Source organism: Mauremys reevesii, linkage group 13, assembly GCF_016161935.1.
Source record: "Mauremys reevesii isolate NIE-2019 linkage group 13, ASM1616193v1, whole genome shotgun sequence".
Classification (NCBI taxonomy): Eukaryota; Metazoa; Chordata; order Testudines; family Geoemydidae; genus Mauremys; species Mauremys reevesii.
The window spans coordinates 45,236,896-45,262,555 of NC_052635.1; the positions used below are offsets into that span (position 1 = coordinate 45,236,896).

General features: G+C 49.0%; 1 protein-coding gene across 4 annotated transcripts in view; it reads left to right on the top strand.

The window, feature by feature from the left end:
• ZNF512B (zinc finger protein 512B) overlaps positions 1-21,211 on the top strand; it is a 75,679-nt gene extending 54,468 nt beyond the window's left edge. For 3 of the 4 annotated variants that reach the window (XM_039498573.1, XM_039498576.1, XM_039498575.1), the window contains one exon: positions 895-1,301. In XM_039498573.1, the coding sequence (XP_039354507.1) occupies positions 895-1,188 (294 nt within the window). In that variant the 3' untranslated portion in view covers positions 1,189-1,301. Of the gene's footprint in view, positions 1-894; positions 1,302-18,298 lie in introns of those variants that run through there. The other variant, XM_039498574.1, reaches the window with a different exon arrangement.
• The last annotated feature ends 4,449 nt before the right edge of the window (positions 21,212-25,660 follow it).

The following is a 25,660-nucleotide window of genomic DNA, read 5'->3' on the forward strand; positions in this document are numbered from 1 at the left end:
CTCCTAGGGCCTTACTTCGCACACTTTGTGCTCAGGGTGGGCAGTGGCAAACTCATTCAGCCCAGTTTCCAACCAGCCCCCAGGCTGAAAAGCTTGACTCTGATTTGAAGGTTGTTGGGTTCCCGTTCTGCTTATGGGAGGCTCAGAGAAAGGGAAGAGAGAGAACTGAAACCATTGGGGGGAAAGTGGAGCGGAGCCTGGGAGGTGAGGGAAAATAGAGAGAAACTGGGAGGAGGGTGAAGGGGGAGAAGAGGAGAGAGAAATTTGAAAGTGAAGAGAGATGCAATCCGCACCTGAATAGCCCATACAGAGTGCACTGTTCCTTCTGTCCTTAATACACAGCACAGATTTGTTTCCCCTTTAGTCAGAAAAATGGTGTAAACTATAGGAGGAAAAGGTTTGCAGCTCAGGGCCCGTTATGAGAGGCAGTGTGGTCTAGTGGGTAGGCACCAGGCTGGGAGTCAGGAGCAACCAAAACTAATTTGTGGCATTTGCAAAACTTAAGCTTCCCCAAAGATTCCCCCCTTCCCTGCTTCCCCTCCCCCTGCTTCCATCATTACATGTCAGTGCCTCTGTGGACAGATGCTAAGAGACGCATTCAGGCTGTGGCAGGAGATGTGCTGCATCATTGTACAGGACTCATTGGCAAGTTGAAACTGGGGGAACAGGGGCAGGAGGATGGAATAAGGGGGATTTCAGAGGTCAGAGAGGGAAATCTAAGGGGATGTGTACAGAGTACAGGAGTTTTCACTGGTGAGAGTGAGGCCAGGAGGGAAAATAGGGGGTTTTATAACAAGGAAGGTGGGGAGGTGTAAATGGGGTGGCTGGGACAGTGCTCCCTGGCCTGGGAGGGTGACTAACCCCCAGTCCGGTTCTTTTTCCCTTTGGACACAGAACTGGTTCCGAACCTCTTCAGAGGCTGCCCAGAAGAAAAAGAACAGGGACCAGATTTCCTCCAGCCAGGAGGAGAAAAAGAAAAGCACAAGTGGGAAGAAAAGGGGGAGGAAACCCAAGGAAAGGCCCCCGGAAACGTCTCTGAAAGGCAAGGAGAGCTCGGCAGCAAAGACTAACCCTAAGAAAGCCCCGGAGCCCTGGGAAGGATCCAACTGCAGCCCCGAAGGGAGAGAGAAAGGCACCAAGCTGCCCACCCACAGGAAAGGGGGATCCAGTAAGATGCCTGAGAAATAAGGGGTTCAGAGACTCTCCGAGCATTAGTTTACAGCCCAGGGTAATGGGGTGGGGCCCCTCACGGTTTTCTCTCCCCCGCCCCCTGCTCATCCATTTGCTTGTTTTGTTTTTTTTTTAAAAAAAAACACAACAAAAAACCACTTTAAAATCATGGACCTTGTTTCACACTGGAAAAAAAGCAAAGACTGCGATTCTCCATCCGTCACCCCCGCGCACACGCCCGTGCCCCTCGACTCCCCTCCACACACACGCGTGGGCGCTTGTGTGTACACACGGGCTGCACAGCTCTTCCGCTGACATGTCACGTAACGCAGCCAAACCCCTGCAAAGCGGGGACTCCCCCGCTGACCGCTTCCTTCAAATTCTGTGTGCTGAACTGGTGATGCTTGAGCAAGAGGAAAGTGCAATAGAGGCAGGGCGTAAAGGCTTTTTATTTGGGATTGCTTGTTGGATTGCAGTGCCAGCACAGGAACCTGATTGGTTTCTTTTTGGGTGGGGCAGGGGAGGGAGGAAAATGATCTTTTAGACACCATCTGTACCACACCCACAAACGATGCGACAGCCTGTGGCTTGTTAGCTGTGATGACCTAGGGGCGGGATTGAAGAGGTTTCTCCAGTGAATAGGCTTTGCCTACCTGTTGCAGTGGCTGGTGAGGCTTAGAAGATGCCAGTCCCGAAGCCAGATGCAGAACATGGTTATAGCCAGGATCCAAAGCATAGCGCCCTTAGGAAAGATTTTGGGTTTGTAAGGCAAGCTGGTGCCCCGTGGCACCCACCCGGAAGAGCCACAGTTAGTCCACTTTGTTTCTCTGAATGATGCTCGTGCTGGATTCCCAACGGGGAGCTGTAGCTCGGAAGCCCGCCTGTCGATTTCAAAAGATGTCGTTGGTCCGAGCATTTAACCCATGGTCTGTTGGTTTCATGGCCTGGCCAGTGTGTTGGGCGTGGTTTCTTCTCCACCATCAGGGTAGGGAGGTGTGGTGACTGAACGTGGCGGTGCGTTCGCCGTAGCACAAGGAGTTTGTCTGTTTGGGCTGTTGTCATTCACAAGCAGCAAAGAATGCTCAGCGAGGCAAGAAACATGCCTGTGGGGCATGAGAAACAGATCATGACTGTCAGAGGTGCAGCGCACTTGTGACTCCAACGAAAGTCCTCTGGCGCAGCAGGTTCTCAGCACCTCTGGAAATCAGGCTCAATGAAACTAGTCCCAAGGAAGAGTTTTTTATGCGGGGAGGGGGGGCATTTGTTTTATTTTTTTAACTGAAGGCTGGGCAGTTGCAAAATTATCTGAGCTCCATTGCCAGATTGAAGAGGAGAAAAACCCTCTGGATTTTGAGAGAACTTTTCCAGACTTTTTAAAAAAATGTACATCAATATAAAATACTGTATCAAATTGATACTGAGCTATTGGTACAAATAGCCTGTTAGCAACAGAGCTGGGTGACTGCTGCAGAAAATATGCATGGACATTTCTTTGAATTCCCCCTTTCTGTGCTCGCTTTCTGCTGGCAGGAATGTTCACTACAAGAGCAAACGCTGTGGAGGATTGGCAGAAAGAGACTTTCAAATTCGTGATCATGAGCCTTCACCCCAGACAGCTGATTCTAAGAGTGAGGCTCATTCAATCAGGGGTCAGAAACAAACCACGTGACCTATCTGTCCAATCAAATCAGCTCCACTTTTGAATATTGAAGACTCACAAAGACCCAAGAGGGTGAAGAACTTCCGATAACGAATCCATTTGAGAACACTGAAAGATGATCACAGACAGAGAGAGAGGCAAAAGTCATCCACGTGCTCTATGAATTAATCACCCAGTTCTCTTCGCTAGGCCAATGAGATCTCTCCAGCCTGAATTTGATGCACTGCATTGGCACCAAGTGACAATCACAGGTCATGCTTTATAGTCACACCGCCGTGGCTTGATGGATGCACTCCTCTCTTGACTTGTTCTTAGCTCCCTTTGGGAGGAACATGCCACGGCCCAGGGGAGCAGCCTCTGATCCCCTGAAACTCATACTGACCTCAGTTCATCTTCCCAATTTGTCATTGCTGGGAGCCCCTTTTAAACAACCACACTTGTTTTGCGTTAGTATTTCTCTGAGCGGAAATTCTCAGAACACCTCGCTCTGGGCTGGAGGAGAAACGTCCCCAGACCAAAGTCCATTGTCTTCTAGACAAAAACCAGGCTACCTCGCTCCTTGATAAATACATGGGGCTCACTGCAGTTCATATCACAAGGAGGCTTACCAGAGCATTTTTGTAACACGTTTTTCACTTGCCAGTGGAACAAAACCCAAGGAGCTTTTCCCTCATTTGTTCCAAATTGGGGGTTTTGGAAGGTTACATTCAGGGGGAAGAAATTCTGCTTATTTAGTCAATTAAAACCTTGACCTTCACTTTGCTTCACTGCATTTCACAGCCTGTCCTCCATCCTCTCGATTCTTAGTAGTTTTTCATGCTCTGAAGAGCCATTCAGTAATAATTAACGTCCTTCTCCAGTGACACATTATTACTGCCTCAGAGATAGAGCTGTCTACTCCTGATGTCAGGTCAACTCCTCTGGGGAATCCTTGCTTAAGTGCCCACCATATATCCTGACAGCTGAATTAAAACGTGTGCATTTCTCCTGGTAGCACTGCTAAGGAAGTGTGGCTAAAGCCTCCGCTGCTTGCCCCGGAAAACTGTGGCCTACAGTTTGCTCGGAATAAAATCCCTCCCTTGCATTTGGCCATTGTTTACAGAACACTACTGGGCCGCATTTTAAAGCAATTAGTGAACAAATTTAATTAGCCGGCACATCTGGTCCTGTCTGCCTTTTGGGCGTCATCGGTTCTGTTGTTTATCTTGCTGTCAGTAGCGCAAAGTACAGACCTTATCCCCCAGGGGAAGAGGATGCGTCTTAGTAGCCAGAAGGCCGGCGACTTCCTAGCCTTTGCTACAGGATAAACTGGAGCTAACTTTCCTCGCAACTTTCCAGTGCATTGCAAAGAAAGTAGGAAAAAGACGAGCAGTTGAAATTTTGCAGTCGTTTTGGTGATATTCTAGCCAGACAGAGCTCAACAGTAGGGCTGCCTGTTTCAAATGGAGTCATCAAAGCAGTAATTACCAGAAAGCCATTGCATTGAGGGTTATTTTTCCCAGGGTGGCGAAACGCTGTTAAGCTGTATCCCGCCGATGCTCCATCCTGCCATTGTTCCGTGCTAATATTGCCACTTGCTAAAAGGTCCTAGAGCAGCAGTAGCATTCTGCCGTTCCCTCGCGGGAATGGAACACAGCGTGAGAAGGGATGTGAGAAGTAATGGGGCCTCAGATTTTCAAAAAAAGCACATCCAGTTATGCTCCTAAATCTGTATGTAGGCTCCTAAATAAAGTGACCTGATTTCTCAGCCGTGCTGAGCACCCAGCTCCCGTTGACGTCAGTGAACGCTGCTGGATGCTCAGCACTTTTGAGAAATTGGGTCACTTTATCTCGGAGCCTAAATCTGGACTTTAGAAGCTTGATTTCAGGCGCCTGCTTTTCATAACCTCAGTGAGAACTGTTTGAATAGTTACAGATTAAACACCAGCTGGAGGATGTTTAAATGTTCAGATAAGGATCCTGACACAGCAGAAAGCATGGCTGAAAGGAATAGAGGAAAGGCTGGGGAAAGAGGCGAGGAGACTGCCTACCGCCTCGTGGCATGTACAGTACAAATAGCAAGATTACACTTAAACACAATTGGTATTGTGTAGGCCCATGCCTTGAAAAACGTGGGTCCCAAAGCACGCTTGCTGCACCTTCAAATTCTGCAGGTCTGATTGTGCACATTGGCTGTCACACAGCACGACCGTGTGTCTTGTGCATGCTTCAGTGCATATGCTTCTGCTGGGGCACCCACAGCTACCTCCTTTAAAGGTACCCAAAATCTTCCCCTCACCCCAAGTAAATGGGCCAGGCGCCGGGGACTCTGCAAGGAGGAGTCCTCTTCTCATGGCACCAGAGCAGCTACTCAAGGCTAATGGCTCCTGGCTCCAAATCCACAGTGTCCTGCTCTCCAAGGAGACCTCAGCGATCTGGGCTGTGCAGCATGTGTGGGGTTCCAGCGGCAGGGCTTCCCTTTGGCCCCGGAAGAGGAGGCAGGACCGGCTCCTTAGCACTGGAAACACCTTGACCTTTATTTTCAGTGACCGTCACACGTTTTTCATTAATAGAATTGCAGGAGGACACTTCGGTTTTGTGACGTCCCAGATTTACAAACGAAAGCAGCTTTTGTCAGATACTCTCAACACGAGGGGACATGCCAGCGCCACTTCGGGGGTCTCGCCCAGCCCTGCGCAGTTCAAAATGGGATCTTCTGGATAGCCGCTGACTGGGAGCTCCTCTCATATGGTCCAGTACATTCTCTCCTGAGGCCTTTCTCGAGTGTGGAATGGGTTGTGATCAGACAGGGGGCATTGCAGTTGTTTATATCTATTACATGGGCGGGTCTGAAATGGGCCTGAGCCACAGAATCTGCATCTGAAGCCAGGTCTCCAGGACTCCTGTATCTGGGAGTACTTGGATCTGGGGGTTCCATTTGGTCTGTTAGAGAGAGAGTTAGAGAGGGGAATTTAGAGCTGGGTTCCCATTGGGAACTTTCCAAAAGTTTAGGGGCTGTTTGGGTCCAAGTTTTGGCTTCTGGCCCATTTCTGATTGCACAGCATCTGCTGACATACATCCACCCCAGCTGTGTGAGCGTCACCCAGTTAAAGCCTGAAAACGTATCTCAGCACTATTCTCAGGCTGTGGCTACACTTGCATTTCAAAGCGCTGCGCAGCGCGCGCTGCGCGCGTGTGGTGTAGTCCGCGCCGCTGGAAAAAAACAGCCCCTCCCAGCCCCCACCTCCCTCCCCCTGTGGGGGGACACGCCGAGCGCTGGGCGGGAGCGCGCTGGGGGCTGCTACACGACTGGCGCTGCGCGCGCCTTTGTAGCAGCAGCACAGGCAGAGGTGTGTTTCACACCCTGCTGCGCTGCTGCAGCGCAGAGCTGCCTCAGTGACAGCTGTTGCGGGGGTTCTCCTTAAGCTCAAATGGTAGAGCAGCTGCTGCTGCTTTTAGATGTCGTCGTGTTCCTCGGTTCAAGTCCCAAAAGGGATGGATTCCACTCAGTGGCAACCAGTTTGTGGTTCAGTCCTGCTGGTGGCACGTTGTCTGATGCTGGTTGGTGTGTGAACAGCAGTGGGCCAGGTTCGTGCTGCTGGGGGACAGCTGTGTGCTTGTGTGCTAGATCACGGGCATTTGATGGTCTTGTCCTCTGTGGCTGGGGGCTTGAAAAGTGACACGAGTCTGTGTTGATAGTGGAGCTTCTCCCTTAACTGAAGTGGTTGAGCTGCTTCCCTGGGCTCTGTGCTTCTCCAGTTCAGCTCCCCATGGAGCACCAGTTGGGTTAGCACAGGGGCCGGGATTTGAGAGTTCAAATATGCACAGAGATGGCTTGATTCATACAGGAGTTGACAGCATCTCAGGAAGGGCAGAGCAGGGGAACGTCCGGAGGCAGAACGGACCTGTTGGAGGTGATGTTTATCAGTACTACATAGCTCTCTCTACCCCATGCAGCTGGCCAGTTCGGGGTGGAGTCCTGGCCGGCCCTTTGGGGCACCCTGAAGGGTAAAAGGTGAGAACAATCCTTCTTCGAGTGCTTGCTCGTGTCGATTCCATGCTAGGTGTTTGCACACCCAGGTGAGCAATTGTCAGCATTTTTTGCCTTAGCGGTATCCATAGGGCCAGCCTCTGGAGTGCCGTGCTCATGCGCTGGTGTATGAGGCGCTGCTGGCCCTACGCTCTCTCCGTTCCCTCTTGCTGCCATGCTGGGGGTCAGAGTGCCGCCTTCCTGCCTCGCAAGTGGATAGTGGTTTTTCCTAGTACCTACTTGGTCTATAGTTTTTACAGTAGTTTCATACCAACCAGGACATATACTGACCAGTCTCCTTCCTGAAACCTGATAAGTCAGATGAGGAGTGAGATTACACTCGCTGGACGTCAGGAGGGCGCTGGCTTTCTCCATAGAACAGACTAAGCCGTTATGTAAATCGACGTGGCTCTTTGTCGCAGTGGCAGACAGGATGAAAGGCCGTCCTGTGTCCATTCCAAGAATCTCATCTTGGATCACCACCTGCATCAGGTTTTGCTGTGAACAGGCGAAAGTGCCACCGTCAGTGATTGTACCTGCCCGTTCAACCAGGGTGCAAGCCTCATCGGCAGCCTTCCTGGCCCAGGTGCTGATTCAAGATATCTGCAGGGCTGCTACCTGGTCGTCCATCCACACGTTCACGTCCCATTACGCACTGACCCAGCAAGCCCGGGACGATGCTGGCTTCGGCAGAGCAGTAGCGCAAGCCACACGACTGTGAACTTCAAGCCTCCATGGATACGGCTTGTGAGTCACCTAGAATAGAATTGACATGAGCAAGCACTCGAAGAAGAAGAAACGGTTTCCTGTCTTTTGTAACTGGTGTTCTTCAAGATGTCCATTCCAATACCTGCCCTCCTGCCCCTCTGTCAGAGTTGCTGGCAAGAAGGAACTGAGAGGTCATAGGGCCGGCAGTGCCTCATATACTGGCACATGAGCGCGGCCCTCCAGAGGGCGCCACAGCCCACCCTACGGATACCGCTACGGCAAAAAATTCCAACAACGGTACACATGAGCGCACGCACCCCGAGAATGGAATGGACACGAGCAACACATCTCAAAGAACAACAGTCACGAAAGGTAGGTACCGTTTTTATGTCCCTCCCCTGAGCTCAAGGCCTGCAGTTCTGTGTGCAACTCCTGCAGACCACACAGCTGAGGGCAAGAAAAGCTCCCCACCCCCATCCTCCTGCTGCACACCTGTGTGCGAGCCAGGCAATAACAGACCTGAATACAGCGCATTCAGGATCCCGGTTGGGAGGGCGTCTTTCCTATTCACCTTCCCCACAAATCTGCCCCACCAGCGGCCTGCTTTTCAGGGGTGCTGATCGCATGGCAGTTACTGGGACCTGCAGCTACCCAGCCCCTCTGAGAAGCAGCCTGTTGATCGGTACTAGAAAAACTATCAGTTATACAGCACAGCAGAGTGCATGGGTCAGTTTGTACCCACACACCGAGGCGGGGACTTAGTCCCGCAGACATAGTTTCCATGCTGCCATTAAATAGTATTTGTAGCCGCCAGATGCCTCCTTCTGGATCAGGAGCCCAGTCAGGATCAGGGCCCCTCTGCACCAGACGTATAGAAAGGCACAGCCCAGCCCCATTGCACTTGTCGTGTGCAAAGCACATAGGCCCCCGCCCTGAAGCACTTACATTAGAGCTGCGCAAAGAGGGTTTCATCTGAAGCCCAAATCCATGGTGCACGCATGAGCATTGCCTTCCTCATGAGCCTTACAGGCTGGATGCAAGCAAGTGGGACGTGTGCAAAAGGGCACTCCCAAAGATTGGGGTCTGAAGGACTCTGTGGGGTTCTGTGGTGTGAACCCAGTTCCGAGCACTCAGCAATGTTAAATGTCCCGCCAATGTTGATGATACTGGTATGTGTGTTAGTTCATATCTAGGACCAGCTAGAGGGGAATTCTGGGGTTACCCCGTGTATGGAAGAATAGCAAGACAGCCTCTAGTTCATTTCATTCCTGGTCACAGCTGCGTAGATACAGTTGGTGGCCTTTGACCTCCATCATCTCTATCCAAAAATCTCCTGGGTTACATTCGGGCTGCCTGATCCAACCACCTGAGGCACCATCTGCCCACCCTTTTAAACAAATCTTATTAATCTGCCTTCCCAAGCCAGGACACTTCCATTTGCCCTTCTCTTTATTATGCTGCAGTTTCACCACCGGTCATGAGAAAGGAAAGTCCCAAATATTTCCTGTCCCAGGTGTGGGAAGTCTGCGGCTGTAGAGAATGGAAAGGCTACAAATCAGTGGTGTGTCTTCAGCCCACCAGTGGGGAAGGTGTACAGTAAACAGAGATTGTTGAAGTACTTGATTCCCTTCCTTTATAAATCCTGCTTCCAAAGAGGAATGCAGCTTAGGAATCATTTCCCAGGCCTCACTCCAACTTGCAGAATGCCTAAGCAGCTGCAGCTCTGTTCTTCTCAGCAGTGCAAATAGTGTTGAGTCTTGCCTTAAAAATAGCTTTTCATTGCCCTTCATCCTTTCTGTTTTCACAGCACAAACAGCTGCAGAGCAAAGGAAACAGCCTGGGACAAAGCCTAGGAAAATGCACATCAGTAAAATGAAAGTGAGCGCAAGATTCAGGGCAGAGTTTCAAATGTGTTAGGTGTGTACACCTGCATGTCTAATTTGCATGCACTGTTACCGCAGTTGTGTGCACACACTGGGTATCTGCACGTGCAAATTCACCTGATTGGCTACTTGTGCACACAGTTTCCATGATTGCACATGCAGCAGCAGTCATTGTGCATGCAAGTTAGGCACTCATTTGCACACTGGGACACGTAACCTCCAGAGTCATCAATACACTGGGGAGAAGAATATCAGAAATTTCTGGAGCAGAAAAAGACCAACCGGCCCAACGTGGCAGCCTGTTAACATTTCTCGTACTGTCCCGGTCTCAAGCCTTTCCATTCCTTTTCTCTCTCCGGAAGCAAAGCTTGGCATCTCTTGAGCTCATTTCTGCTATCACAGTTTGCTCTATGTGTTTGTTCGTCACACCCATGCCTGATAGTCCTGCCAGGGTTCCACGTATACTCCTAGTTTCCCACTTTCTAGATTCTTGGTAATGAACTGAAGCCTAATGGCCAAGAATTCCCAGGACTGCCCTTTCCCAGACGCAATGATAGCCAAGCGCTAGGCCTCTGATCTGACTGATTGTTTAACGGTCAGTGACATATTTTTCATAGTAGTTCGTTCCCTTCTTTCACTTTCCATTTCTATTCGGTGCTGACTCTCTCTCTCTCCCCCCCAGTTTTCAGCTCTTGAGCTCTGGCCGAGGAGGGCTGGAGAGAATTTCCTCCAGAGCCCGCCAGTGTCATTCAGTCCGTGGGAGCTTTCTATAGAGCAACATGAGGCTTATGTTCCCTGCCCTCCTCAGTTCTCAGGGACCTAAGTGCGGTGCCAGTGCCTGGCCACCGTGCTTGTACTGCCCAACCATTGAAATATCCATCTGTCCATCTTAGGCATTTTGAATGCCTTAGTATCCGGGTACCAGTGTCACTGGTGGCTGGAGACCAAGGGCCATGTGCTGGCCCCTGCTACAGCCCTTTTGCACTGCTCTGACCTGGCAAAGGGGCCATAAAACTGCCCTAACTGGGCAGCTTCGGATTGCCCCGATATGAGGGAATCTCTGGGTGGTAGAGATCCAGTATAGTCCTCCTAGCAGATCCCCTGCCTCAGTTCCTACGCTGAGCAAAGCTTGGCCAGACCCAAGGATTGGGGCCCAGACATTGCAAATGCAATTAGCTCCTTGCTGCTAGCCAAAAGCCATGAAATATATACCTAAGTCATTTTATATTTGCTATTGGTAGCTTCAGTGACTGTTAGAAAACATCTGGCCCTTCTGCATGCATGCGGGGCTGTGTGAGTGTTACACACCGGATTCTGTATCTCATCAGGGCCTGATCTGTTCCTGCTCGGCAAGCACTAAGCCAATCGACTGCAATGGGAGTTTTTCCTAATTAAAGACACGCCAGGCTGGACTCTCCAGTGGGAGCTCAGGTCAGTGTGGGGGTGGTAGTTCAGAAACAAACAGAAGAAAGACGTTCTCCGTAACACTGCAGTCAAATCCATTAAATACAGAGGTAGAGATCCTCAGCTGCTGGAAATCGGTGTAGTTCCATTGTTGTGAACAGCTGCACTGATCTACGCCGGGAAGGTCGCAGTAGCACCTATTCTATGTACAGTTAGATACCAGGGTTACTACAAGATCCCTCATATGAGGAATGTGCATGTAATGGTGTTCACTGTGTGCAGAGTGGGTTTGTTTGGGTGTTGCTCATTTCAGATTGTTCTGTGTGTGTGTTTCTGTTTTACGGCACTTTGATACACATATGGAGCCGGTAATCTGTGCATTTGCCTAGCCAAACTGTGTCCACAAACGGCTGCTGGTGAGTGCAGTTACTTGTGCATGTGTATGAACTCATGTGTTCTCAGTGGTAGATTTTGTGTTTGGAACGTTTCCCTCCAAGTCCACATTGGCTCCCTGTGGGAGTAAAACATTTTGGCCCTGATGCGCATTACCACCAAGGCCCCTTTACCCCATGCTGGCAGTGTAAAAGGTGGCCTTTAGTGCAAAGGACATCAGGCCCTTTGACATCAGCAACCCCCTGTGATCCGAAGTGCTGTGTGCAGCTCCAGGTTGGTAGCAGTGCCAGCAGGGCATTGGCCACTTCTCCAGATACAGCAGCTTTGCAGCACATCTGTGTAATACCAGGAAGCTTTTGAAGTTGACATTTGAGCCCAGATTCTGCCCTCTGAGAGATGCAGGCAACTCCTACTCACTGACTCTTGCCATACAAACCTTTGTGACGTGCCTTTTGACTGGTTTTGCTCCTTTGCTGCTGCTGTTGAAACCGGTGCAAAAGCTGTTTTTAAAATATTACCTTTACCTCCCGACTTGGTAATGATCAAAGGCTGAAACACATATCGCAGAGCTCGGGGAGAGGAGGGTTGCGTCCTTTCTATTGATCAGTCATTTCTATATTTCATGTGCAGTTTCCATGCAGAAGACACGGCGGCAGGGTGTCATTGTGACCTTTATCTTCACGAGCAAGGGGAGTGACAGCTTGTACCTGTTCTGTAGCTATGATTAGTTCATGGAAAGAGTTATAGAAAGAGAGGTCGGGAGCAGGAACTGGAAATAGCCCTAACAAAGGTCCAGATCCTCAGCTGATGTCAATGCCTGGAGCTCCATTGAAGTCAATGCCAGTATATGCTGGCTGAAGATCTGAACCACCGTTCTGTTTGGAGTTTGTTGGGGGTCCTCTCTCCTCTCCCCTCCTTCCCACTCCCAGGGCCTTCATTAAAGAGCTCCCATCTCTGCTCTGATACCCACAAACTGTATTGGGGGTGCATTTTCCCAGTTAGATGCTGCCGCCCTTTGTGTCTTTCACATCTGGTGGGAGTTGGCCTCAGAAACTTGCCATAGATCAGTGAGCCCAGGAGCAGCCAGAAAACAGTAAAAATCGGTTATAAAATTGAGGGCCAGAACCTCAGCTGGTGTACATGGACCTACCTCCATTACCTTCAAAGGAGCTGCACTGATTTACCCCAGCTGAGATCTAGCCCTGTATCACTGCCAGTTTCAACACCTGCATGACAGGGAAGGGAGTGGAGATGCTGTAAGGCTAATTATAAAACTTGGCCAGGAGAGGAGGATACTCTCATTCTGAGAGGCAGTGTGGCCAAGTGGATAGTGCACTGAACTGGGACTTGGGAGAGCTGGAGTTCTAGTTACTGGCTTTGCTGCCGGGTGGCACTTGGGCCAGTTATGGCCCTGCTCTGTGCCTCAGTTTCCCCATCTGTAAAAGGGGGCTGATGGTACTGACTCCTTTTGTAAAGTGCTTTGAGGTCTACAGATGAAAAGAGCTAGTTATAATAGGAGTTCTGACTGTAGCTTTTATCACTGCTGTTTTTTCAGAGCTTCACTGACTGCAATAGATTATGTGAATTTTGCTATTTACCATCCTGGTGTGTGTGTCTTTGCTATCTGTGAAATTTCCAATTGCTAGTTGTGATTAGTGGTACCATATTTTATACCCTTATTCTACTCTTTATTGTCATAAATCCTGGACTCTCTGGTGGTGAGGTTTTCCATCAGGGTTAGAGTTTTGGATTTAAATCTCATTGAGCCTTTAATTGAGCAGAAAGGTTTTAAAGTTGGTTCTGAGAGGGTTGGTTTATTGTTCTTGCTGGGGGTTTTTCCCCGGGGCTGAAGTCTGCGTTGGTCCCTCCACCATCTTGGTTTCATTCTCAGCGAGGAAGTGTTTTATTGTTGGAAGAAGTTCAGAAAGTAGATGGAAGAACATACTGTAAACATTGAGCAAGTATATAAATCTGGATCCCATCCTGCTTCTGTTGAAGCCGATGGGAGCACTGCCATTGGCTTTACTGGGAAGAGGAAAATCATGTCCAGGTTCCACTCATTAAAAGTCAGTTCTCAGGAAAAAGGAAACATATGGGGGCTTGTTCTGCAGCGAGGGGAGCCCCATTGATTTCAAAGGGAGGGTCATTCATGGAGTGACTCAGGGTTAGCAGTGACACTGGACTATATTATTCCTCTTGCAGCCAATCATGGTTGTCCATGTATCAATAGAAACAGTGTCATCACTTGCACTCATCAGGGTTTTAACTGCTTTTCTGCTTGGTTCTGCTAGATCATCAGCTGGACCTAGCTTCCAGGATTGCTGTATCTGTCCTGGATGTACAGGGCAACGCTGGCATATGTACTGCCGTCACGGATGTTAGTTCATGTCCTCAGCCAGCATGGAAGCTGGGGGGGAAAAACACTTCTTAGAAACTTTGGTTTCAATGGGAGCTAGGTGCCTAAATATCTTTGAAGATCTGAGCCATCAGGCCTCCCATTATCTGCCCTCTGTAATCATGCCTATTTATAACAGCACAGTGAGGGTGGCATGGTATTTTAGAGTGGGAACAGCTAGGGCTCTTTGAGACGTCCCATCGGATTCAAGTACTAAAATCCTAATACCTTAATCTCTACGCTGTGGAGACATACATGAGTAGGGCCCTAGCAAATTCACGGCCATGAAAAACACATCACGGACCATGAAAGCTGCTCTCCCCCATTCAAATCTGGCTACTGTAGGGGAGAGCAGATTTCACAGAGCTGAGTGGCTGGAGAGTGGCAGCTGCTGACTGGGAGCCCAGCTGTGAAGCCAGCGCTGCCATCAGCAGCAGCGCAGAAGTGAGGTTGGCATTGCATGGTATTGACACCCTTACTTCTGCGCTGCTGCTGGAGGTAGCGCTTCCTTCAGAGCTGGGCTCCCAGTCAGCAGCCGCCGCTCTCCACCCAAGTCTGTTTCAAGGCCCTCCTTTCCCCTAGGCTGTGTCAGGGACCTGCCCTAAGTGCTGGTCTCTTTCAGGCTCTGAAATCCAAATGCCGTCACAGCTCCAGGCAGTGCCTTTAGCCGGGTTTGCATCTGCATGGGTCAGGCTAAGCATTGTGGCTATTGCTCAGAATGAGACTGAGCCGAACTGGGGATGGGGACAGGGTGATGGTGGGGAACCTCTAGCCCAGGGATCGGCAACCTTTCAGAAGTGCTGTGCCGAGTCTTCATTTATTCACTCTAATTTAAGAAGCAGCAAAGAATCCTGTGGCACCTTATAGACTAACAAACGTTTTGCAGCATGAGCTTTCGTGGGTGAATACCCACTTCTTCGGATGCAAGCCAATTTAAGGTTTCACGTGCCAGTGATACATTTTAACGTTTTTAGAAGGTCTCTTTCTCTAAGTCTATAATATGTAACTATACTATTGTTGTATGTAAAGTAAATAAGGGTTTTAAAATGTTTAAGAAGCTTCATTTAAAATTACATTAAAATGCAGAGCCCCCCGGACCGGTGGCCAGGACCCGGGCAGTGTGAGTGCCACTGAAAATCAGCTCGCGTGCCGCATTCGGCACCCGTGCCATAGGTTGCCTACCCCTGCTCTAGCCAGAATGCGAGGAAGGGGTAGGGACGGGTCATTCTGTGTTGTTTATTTTGCAGAGCCGTCCCTCCCACCCCCCAGCAATCTTCACCAGGGAGCTGGCCAAATAACCCAGGTGGTGCTGATGTCCATGACACGTGCTTCCCTCCACATTCTCTCTAGTCTTGATGATAAGATGCTGAAAGGCTTTTTGAGCTGTTTGCTTTCAGTCACTCCTGGACGTGAGGATGTGCAATGGCGCCCCCTCCTGGGAAGGCCAGTTCTGTAGCCAGCCTCGAGAGCAATCATGAATTCTCGTTAACCAGCAGCGGGGCCACCTGACAATTCCTCCCCCCAACACAGGCTAAGCCAATACATGCCCCTTCCCCCCCCTCCCACCCAGGAAGCGTTTCTGATCATGGTGGGAAATAGTACCTTTACGGACAGCCAGCAAACCTGTTCTTTCTTGCTAGGTCATTTCTACTTTGGGCTTCTCAGATGAGAAACCCCAACCTTGGATACTCAAAAATGGGCTTAGGTGAGTGAGAAGTGCTAATGGATGTAAAAAGCTAGATACAAACCCAAAATGTAAGGCTCATAGCCAGACTTCCCCAAAGCTGGGTTGTGTTTGGATCCAGGGGTTTGGTTTGGGGAGCTCTCTCTGTTGGGCTTCTTGCTATCTCAAGCAGCAGAAAAATGGTAGCAAGGCAGAGTAAATGGCATCTTTACTCAATATGGTAAAAAACCAGTAGAACTCAGTTAAGGATTCAAACCAGTATGCAGACCTCTCTGAACCCAGCAGCCAGTTACACCTTCCAGCCTGGAGCAATTACAGCAGCGGAATGGGAAGCAGAGAGAGAGAGGGAGTTATTTTCTTAGCACATCATGGAAAAGAATAAAGTTCAGTATCTGAGACCCGAGAGGCATCGAGTCAAGTTCACTTCTTCCCTGGACATGGCAGGGAGTGGGGCAGTCATCATCTGCATTGCTTGTTATCATAGCACCTTCATTGCAGTAACTTGCATTGTCTTCAGCTGTGACACTTCTTTTAAAGTCATGAAATTCACTGTTTTTCTGGGATAGTCAGAAAAGCCACCCAGACCCGGCTCCTTTCGAGCCCTTTTAATTCTTTGCTGGAATTGCACAACTCTCAGGAGTTTAAAGGAAAATGGGTAATTTATTTGCAGTGCAAAGGAGGCAGATACCGGTCAGTTTCACTCGTGTAAGTCCTGAATGGCTGTGAGCAGGAATTCAGCCCAAGAGTTTGATGAGCTGCAGGAGCAGATTTTAAGTGGGGGAGATGTTCAAAGACTTTTTTTAATCACCTGAAAAATAACAACTGCATAATAAATCTTTATTTAAGAAAATATTATATACCATGGCTCATGTTTTCAACAGGCACCTGAACGGATGTCTTACTACCAGATTTGCATGTGCAAATCTCCATTTGCTTGCACAATTGCAGCTAGTTAAATAGACAACTGGAGTTTGTGGAGGCCAGCTGAAAATTTGAGCCTATTTCTTTCCATCCAGCACAGCTCTCCCTATATGTAGGTATCCCTAGAAAACGATCGACAGGGTATGAAATAAGTAAGGACCGCATTTTCAGAATTTGGCCCCCACAGTATAGGTGAACTGGTGGGAGTATCCATTTGTGCTTTCAAATGAGGTAAATGCACTGCATGGATAACTAATTAGATGCACAGGTACTCAGTCTGCATACATCCATAAGTGCACAGTTTTGTAGGCCACTTTTGAAATTGTGCCCCTCAATGTCAGTGCTGGATACACCGGTCCTAGTGTCTGGTATTGTCGTTAGCTTCCTGAGGTTGTTACTTTAGCACTTTACTCTGCTTCAGGAAGGGGATCTGCTTGGATTGAATAGCACTTCCAGGCTGGGGGATTAAGTTTAACGTAGGTGAGGATTAAAATAACATAAACTGCACCCCAAATTAAGATCAGAGCTTAGATGTACAATGAGAGTTTCAATATAAAATAATTAATTTCAGGTTATTTCAGAGGCATGTTCTTTTGGCTAAAGTAAAAGGTAAAATACAGTATCATTTACTCTATAATACCTCTTCTATCCGGAAACTGCGGGCCAAATGCTGATCTCATTTACACTGGCACAAATCTGAAGTAGCTCCAGTTCCCTTTCAGTGTATGAGATTTACTCCAGATTTAAACCGGTGCAGATCTGGCTTACCTCCCACTGTGGCAATGGGACAAATTCAGTAGAACAGGTCCTAACCCCTACTCTGGCTTCTTTGTGCTGTACTGGTGTTGCAAAGAGTCTGTAAAGCTTCCATAACATGGCAGCTGAGGATTCCCCCAACATGGGGGAAATTCCTGGCTGGCAGAGAGTTGGCTTTACCCATCTCTGTGGCTGCCCTAACTTGCCCCCTCTCATCCTCAGCTAAGGGAGAGCGTTCCAACAATGCCTGCCAGTATAGCACTTTTTGGACAGCTCTTACAAGCTGGTGCAAGTTAGAGCAAACTTGTGGCTGCTCTAAATTGTGCTGGGAACCAAATCAGCCCCAAGGATCAGGGGAGCACAAAGGTAGTTTACAGCCCCTATACCTCCCCGCCTCCTTTGGGTTCTGCTCCAAGCACTGGACCTGAGAATGAGTTAATGGGTCTTTTCCAACTCTGATGTCTGTGATCTGTTAGCTCTGTCTTTGGGCTCCTGGCTACCCAGGTACAAGAGGTGCAAAAAAGAACATCCAAAAATTGCAAAAGGAAGCAGTGGTTTTATGTTGGAATTCTGGTTTTGCCAAAGAAATCCTGCTTCCTCCACATGGGCACTGGCCAAAAGGTTCTGCTCATTCACCTTGCCCTCCATTAGGGACCTTTATATCGCCAACTTCAGAGCAGATAGAAAGGAAAAGTCAGCACATAACTAGAGAGCCGGAATGATTGTCACTGGACGCTGAGCTCTTACACAAACATAACTGCCCCCCAAACTTACGTGTATAGAGGTTGTGGGAGTGGGACCTTAGATGTGAGTCCCGGCCAGGATGCTGAATGGCTACCAGGCTGAGTTCTGGTCAGACATACACAGGAAACCAGGACGACCTCGCAAAGGGCACCACAGTGAATGGCCTCTCTGGAGCTGATCCCAAATACACCGAGGGAGAGATTTGCCGAAGCATTCTGGGGGGTTTTGCATCCCTTTTTTTTTTTAACCATTAACTTCGCCAGGAGCAAGGTTCGATGGTTGCTGGGTGCTTTTCAAAATCCAACCCTGACGTTTCACACGCTGTAGGCGAGATCAGTCCATTTCGTATCACCTTACGGAAATTCCGTCCAGAAACTCAACTGATCACGTTTTAATCTGATCTGTGTTTAATCCCCAATAAAACTGACACTCATCAGGTTTTGTAGGTATTAATAGGTTTTTCCTTCACAATAAGGCATGACACGCACAACACAGTTGCAAGGCTCCCTCTTGCATTTTGATTTCCTTTTCAGGCCTCTGTGCTCACATTTTGTTATGTTTTCTAACACAGAATAGCTCTGTACATGGAGAGGCAAGAAACCCAGGATCTGGGTTAGAGCAATGGCTGGCAAGCAAGGGCCCATTTCAGTAGGATTTGTGGAGACCTTACAAAAAACCGAATAGATGGGAACACTGAAGATGAACAGGGCTGTCGCCCAAACTGAGGGAATTAAGATGATCTCGGGTGCAAGTCAAGCTCTTGACATCTTTATTCCGCTTATTCTCCAAAGGAAGCTGAGGCAGGGAAGCTGTGGCCATCTTAGAGGCGCATCTCAAAAGCCATGCTAGAAATACCTGTCTATCGCCTCTGGTCCAGGCCACAGAATAGCATGTTGTAATAGCTACACTGTTCTGAAAACAGTTGGGAGCAGGGGTTCGGAGGGAGACTGCCCCGATGCCTTTAGACGTTGCTGGAAATATCCTGGCTTGCTCGTGTTGTGGTTTGTCCATCGTAAAGGGATGCTTGGTGGAGATTTTTGGATGGGCAGGGGTGGCTGGACTTTATAGGAAAGCTGCTGTTCAAAGGAAAACATTTGCCATCATTCAGGCTGCCAAGGGAATCCATGCATTGATTCCTCTGGATGGCGTGGTATCCCGCCCACGAAGCGCCAGCCCCCGTTATTAATACTAGGTGGTGGCTAATCCGATGTTCTTTTCCTCCTCCTCCTCCATTTCATTCCGCCCGTGTACCTGTATATACGAGACATGAGCCTACAACCATTTCAGTTCGGAGCCAAGCTCGTTTCTCTCACTTTATCAGCTTCAGATCTAGTTGAGCTGGGTTAAGGGTCAATCAGTGGTTCGGAAGGTCCTGGAGCGTGCTGTGTTCGGGGTCCATACGTACCTTGGACTTTGGTTTTATTGTATATCCCGTAGGCATAGGAATTGAATTGTTTACGGCCTAATTCTTTACTCCTGACGTGTAAATCCCATTGAAGCCAATGGGAGTTCTACAGGGAGAAGGAATTCATGCCTGGGTCCACTGTTTCATCAGGCTATAGCTCTGCTGGTATTTGGGCTCGTTTCTCACGCAGTCACATAAGCTGATGACATGTCTATCTCTTACTCCCGTGCTGGTCCTACCGAGCTCTCTGTGAGCCCTTTGCCCATGGTACCTCTCGCCTAAGGGTTTGGCCTGGCTTGGGCTGCCTAAGGAAATTAATCCAGGGGCAGACCACGGCCACTACCTGCAGCTACCACCTGCCTCGTCTGTATTTTTGAATTAAGGAATTTGTCCCCTCTCCCCATCATGGATTGATTGTTGGGAGCTCCCTTGTCTCTGTGGGAAATGCCAATTCCTAATCTGTGCAGGGAGTGCAGCATGTGACGTTGCGTCCGTGCCGTTCGTTTGCAAATGGGGTATCCTCTGGGGCTGCAGCGCCTCTTATTCTAGCCTGTGCAATAACTACACCCGAAACACCTAAGCCATAGGGTCACCCCAAGGGAGACGCCGCAAAGCCTTTTGGCTCCATTATCGAAGCCAGCCCTCATTGAACGAATCTGGAGTTCGGTCTCTCGTCACCGAGCCCCTGCAAACCCCCTCTTCTAAAATGGCTTGACATAAGCAGAGCAATTCAGACAGCAGCGCGGGTTGGCCTGTTTGTGCTACATGGTGAATGGACCCACTCCATTCAGCTTAAGCTGACGAAGGCCTGCTGCAAGTAAAGAAAGGGATAATAAGAAGGGTCTGAAAAACCAAACTGATTGTGAATATCTAGCTAGTTTATAAATGCAGGAAGATATTGCAACGGGGCAGTCGTGCTGAGCCCCCATGTTTCAGGAGGGGCTGAAGGCATCCCTACATGCTCTTTGGGTTATTGCTTTCTGTGCATAACACCATCATGGTTTAAATGAAGGCTTCCAAATGCCCATTTAACTTAGATTTAATAAGGCAGCTATTGCATGGTAAGCAAATCCCAGAAACTTCTCGGGGTTTAATAACTGTGTGATAGACTTTATTGTCTTCTTAAATCTAAATGAAGGGCCAGATTTTCAGAACTGCAATGACCCTGACTGCGCACACAAGTCAGGTAATGTCACCGATTCTTTTGCACACCGTCACGTTTACTGCACCCACAAATTTTGCACACATTTTTGCACATGCAGTAGTGCATCTCCAGTGGGTGAAAATCTGGTCCTAAATGTGTGTCTGCAAATCATAAATTGAAGGGCTAACATTTCAAAAACAACATGATTCAATCACACATACAAAGTGTGGTTGTGCACTCGAGTTCCATAACCATACACTTCACACAAGCTGTGAAAATCTAGCCCAAACTGTTACCTGAAACACCAACTCCAGCCTTGATCTCAAATTTCCTCTTCCTTTTGGGGAACTCTGAAGTGAAAATGAGAGTGCAATGTATCAGGAAAACCTTTGTACGCAATGACAGCAAATATCACGGTTCAATACGGGGAGAAAATCAATCTCTGGTCAGATTCTTGTTACTGTAGTTCTACATGGTGACTGATTCCTTATTGGAGTCACCGCTGAGGATGATCCAGCCAAAATAGGCACAGGAATTGCTTTCATCCCAGTAGACTCGCGCACATCAACGCAAACTGTTGGGGATTTTTTTTTCTTTCCGTTCTCTTTGTGGCACCCATTCCATGACATGTCCGAATGTTTCTTGTCAATGCCAGTTCTTAGTGCATAAGTGCATTTGGGAAAAAAAAGATTTTCAATTTATCACTTGTAACCATATATATAAATATATAAATATATATATATATAAAGTGTTTATTTGCAAAAAATAAAAAAAAGTTTTAACAGTAAACTATCTTATAATAAACTCCCAATTTGTGACGATCGGTTCTTTTGTTAATCATAGACAAAGCCTCTGCTTGAGAGTACTGTAATAAATAAATATTAACAACAGCACCACTGAACACCTAGAAGGGGTACATCTATGTACTGTATATATTCAAAAAGATGCTGTATCAAATAAATGTTTATTGATTTTTTTTTTTGATTTTTTTTTTTTTGTAGTGTGGTGTGAGTGAGTTTGTTCACCGAAAGATCAGGGTTATCCTCCAATCAGCATCGTGTGTCCTCTCTCATTTGCCTTGAGTTCCTTGCAGGAACGTTCACTGGGTGCTGAAAAGGAACTCTCCCCCCAGCAGAGAAAATTATTGTTCTTGGGATGAGGCGGTCTGGTTGGGAGTGAGACTGAGCCCACTTGGCTTAAGAGGTGATGTGGCCTGAGGCATAGTGCACTGGACAGGGACGCATGAGACCCCACTTCTGTTCCCACTCTGCCACTGGCTGGTAAGGTGACCTCAGACAAGTCACTTCACTGTGCAGTTTCCCCATCTGTAAAATGTGGACAATGCTACTGGCCGCCTTTGTAACATGCCTGGAGATCTGCTGAGGCCAAGTGCTGTTATTAAGCAGTTGATTCTGCAAAGTGTTGAGCAGCCTCGGCCCCGGCTATCGTCCCCCGGGCAGGCACTCAAATCTCAATGCTTAAACAGTGGCCAGCTTTTTCTTTGGAATGTTCACCTGCTGGCCTCATGGCCTCTCCTCCCAGCCTGGTGCATCGGTCACGAGTGACTCTCCCCACCGTGGGAGCTAGATTCCAAACAAGCCAAGAGGGTAGGGCCTGCAGATGATGCATTCGCTCTGCTAGTGGGCAGGCGCTATCTCCAACCCCACCCTGCCTCTGCAAGTCCACAGAGGTAGGACAGCTTCCCCTGACCAGATCAGCTGGAGACGCCACCAGACCAGCCACCTCCTCAGCTTGTTGCCTACTTCTGGGGAGTGCTGATCCCAGAAGGTCCTGTGTTTTCCCCCATTCTGTGTCTCTACTGGCTGAGTGTTGCTCTTGCGACATAGGTTCAGCATGGTCCTGGCATGCCTGCAACACCGCCGGGGCAAAGCAAGTTTTCACGTGGCGCTTGGACTCGAGTTTCCACATGGATGGAACCCACATGCTAAAGTGCACACGTCTGGTCCCCATAGGCCCCACGTCTCCCTAGCATGAATGGAGCTCTATTAATAGGGCTATAGACGGGAGGTGCACGATGCTCCTCCATGCGTCAAGATCTGATCGAGAAATTCACAAGGCAGCCTGAGAAGATTTCCTACCTGAGCTGCTTGAGGGGAGTCCTTTAGAGTTAGCAGGTTGCATTACAAAGAGGTCAGCAGATGCATCCTTCTCTGCACTTATACAAATGGGCCGGGACCCGTAAGCCTAGATAACGAAACCTGCTTGGGGCAAGCTGCATGCTGGGTAGGTTTCCAGCCAGGGATGCAGGCAGTAAGAGGCACCGCAGCTGGCAGCTGGCACAACACGCTCTCTACATCCTCTGTTTTGTTTTGTTTTAAACACCCTCTCTGTGTTCACAGCGCGGGCAGGAGAATGAATGGCTCTGGAGAGACCGAGTGACAAGCATTTTCCAGCTGTTCCAAGCCTGGCTGCAAAGCCCACAGCTTGACAGCTGCCCCAGCCTCTCTAGTGTTCAAACAAAAAGCTGTTCTTGCTGAATGAACCTCATTCATCAGCAAATGGGTCACCTGGGCTGAGCCGCCAGTGGCCCGGCATGAAAGCATCAGGTGAACAGAGCCTGAAAGCTGCCCCTCAGGAGGGAGATGTGCTCTTGGCAGGCGGGGGGGGGGGGCGTTTGTTTGCGTGGCCGGGGCGGGGATGTGAATAATGAACATGTGTCTCTCTAGCCCGGCGCTGGCTGCCAGCTCCTCAGCTGGGACAAGCGCCAGCGTGGCAAGAGCTCCTGTCGTTCTTTCAGGAATAATAGACTCGTGCTGATCATTGCACAGCAAAAAACAAAAGGCCACGCTGCTCTCTTAGGCCCATTGGCTTAACCCGCTTGGCACTGACGTGAGAGGTTTCTAGGAACTCAGGCCAGTTCAGCCAGACCCTCAGGCACAGTCAGCTGTTCCCTGCATTAGACCTGGATGTTCTCCAGCTGCAGGTCTCATCCCCAGCAACCTCCCTCTCCCCTGGACTAAATGTCCCCTCCTGGCTGTGAGAACAAGCCTCTGCACCGGTCCTGGGGCATCACTGCTGCCCAGGCCCCAGGCAGCCGGGCCACCCGAACGGTGCAAGGCTTCAGCTGTGCGTTAATGCACCTGTAATGGAATGAGAAGCAACAGCTGGTTTAGGGGAGGTCTTAGGCCCAATCTTGCTTCCATTGAAATCAATGGGAGCTTGGCCATTGACGTCAATATGAGCAGGATTAGATTTATGATCTCTGGCTACTAGGGGAAGAGGAAAGGGATCAGGTCTCCTGAATTTTGACCCCCTGACTCAGCTCCTCCTCTGGGGGGACTATTCTCTCTGGGGAGACGAGGGGCTGGGGCATGGATTAGGAATCACCATAGAAACCCATCCTCTTTCCACTAGAACAGGGGTTCTCAAACTGGGGGTCGGGATGTCTCGGGGTCGCGAGGCTATTACATAGGAGGTTGCGAGCTGTCAGCCTCTACCCCAAACCCTGCTTTGCCTCCAGCATTTATAATGGTGTTAAATATATAAAAATGTGTTTTTAATTTATAAGGGGGGGTCACACGCAGAGGTTTGCTGTGTGAAAGGAGGCACCAGTACAAAAGTTTGAGAACCACTGGCCTAGAAGGAAGGTCCGTGTTAAACCGGGATCAGTGTAGTGATCAGCAGAGTCACCTCCTTCAGTGCAGACATACATTTCCACCTGGCACCTTGATTTAGCTGGTTGAGGTCAAGTCTGGGGGAAACGCATCTGATCTTGACATGCTGGTCCCTATGTCAGGCTTCCTCATGCCGTATTCCAGTCACAACCCCCAAAGGTTTTAATTCCAGAAAATCTCCAGGGAATATGCACGTGCAAATCCTTTCTGGCCACTGGATGGAGCTATTGTTATTCAAAACCTTTCCTCGTTCCTTTAGCCCCCCTGGCTCTGGGTGATGCTCCCAGGCTGCTCTGATCCAGCACAAAAATGGAAAGTTGAGACCTCGGGAAATGGTTTTCTCCCCTGAGAAGGAAAATGGGAATCATTAAAATAAGACATGGGAATGATTTCGGCTGGAGCCAAACGTGGCGATGTGTTTCCATGGACAACACCTCCCACTCTGCGAGAGAGCAGCGGATGGTTTCTATAACCAGACGGCTTTTCCTTCAGTCTGTTGTGAGTGGGCCAGAGCTGTGACTATAAACTGCAGAGGAACTTTTAACCAGCTGCAGGAGGAAAGGCAGGCTCATGACCTGTTTAATCCCCAGTTCATTTGGTGTCAAGTATCAGAGGGGTAGCCGTGTTAGTCTGGTTCTGTAGAAGCAGCAAAGAATCCTGTGGCACCTTATAGACTAACAGACGTTTTGCAGCATGAGCTTTCGTGCTTGCATCCGAAGAAGTGGGTATTCACCCACGAAAGCTCATGCTGCAAAACGTCTGTTAGTCTATAAGGTGCCACAGGATTCTTTGCTGCTTCTACAGTTCATTTGGGAGATTCAAATACACTCAGATAGCAAAACTCCCCGTTTGGCCTTCTCATGAGTAAAACTGAAAAGCCCTCAGGCTCAGTTCAGGGAGCATTTGCCTGGCTAGATGATTGCTAATCCCAGATTCACTTTGGTTTTTCCCCATGTAATGTTAGGCCCCAACACTCCCCTGCACCTGCCCACAGCCTCATTAAAGTCAACTATGGGGGTGCAAGGAGATAGACCTACCTTTCCATGAGCTTGTTTAGCAATAAGCATAGCAAGGGCAGGCTCGGGGTAAGCTTCCTCCATATAGTTCTGCCCCTGCACCTTAACTCTGGCTTGCAGCATCGTTTGCTTTACGCTAGCAGGTTCTGGCCTCTCTAAAGCAGACATTGCCAGCTGGGTTTAACTGTGTGGTGTTTTGGTGATGTGCACAACTGGGAGCCATGATGAGACTCAAATGCATCTGTACTCATCTTCTGGGGGAAGAACTGAACTCAGCTCACCACAGATGACAGGATATTGCATCAGACGACTGCACCAGCTACTCCACCAAGGTTGAGACAATTGGCCGGGGGGGCAAATTGTGACCCCTGCTACTCCTGAATTCTGTGACTTGGGCCCATCTCCGGCATCAACTGTGAATATATAGATGTGGTAGTCAGTCTAAAGCAATGCTCCACCACCCCCATTTCACTTCCAGGTGTATGGTGTTACCTGGCCCTTGCAAAGTCCTCAGTGAAGTGTTCACAGCAGCCAGGGGCACCAAAGGTGCAAGAATGAGACCTGCCTGTAGGATCCAGTTTAGATTGACAATAAAGTCCTCGTCACTTTCTAAGGCCTTTTTTGGCAGATCACCAAACAAGCAGCAGATTTAGCCACATATCCCTTAACGCAGCAGTTTGCCAACAAATCTGCAAGTTGGACCATTCGATCCCAATGAAATGAGGCTAAGGCC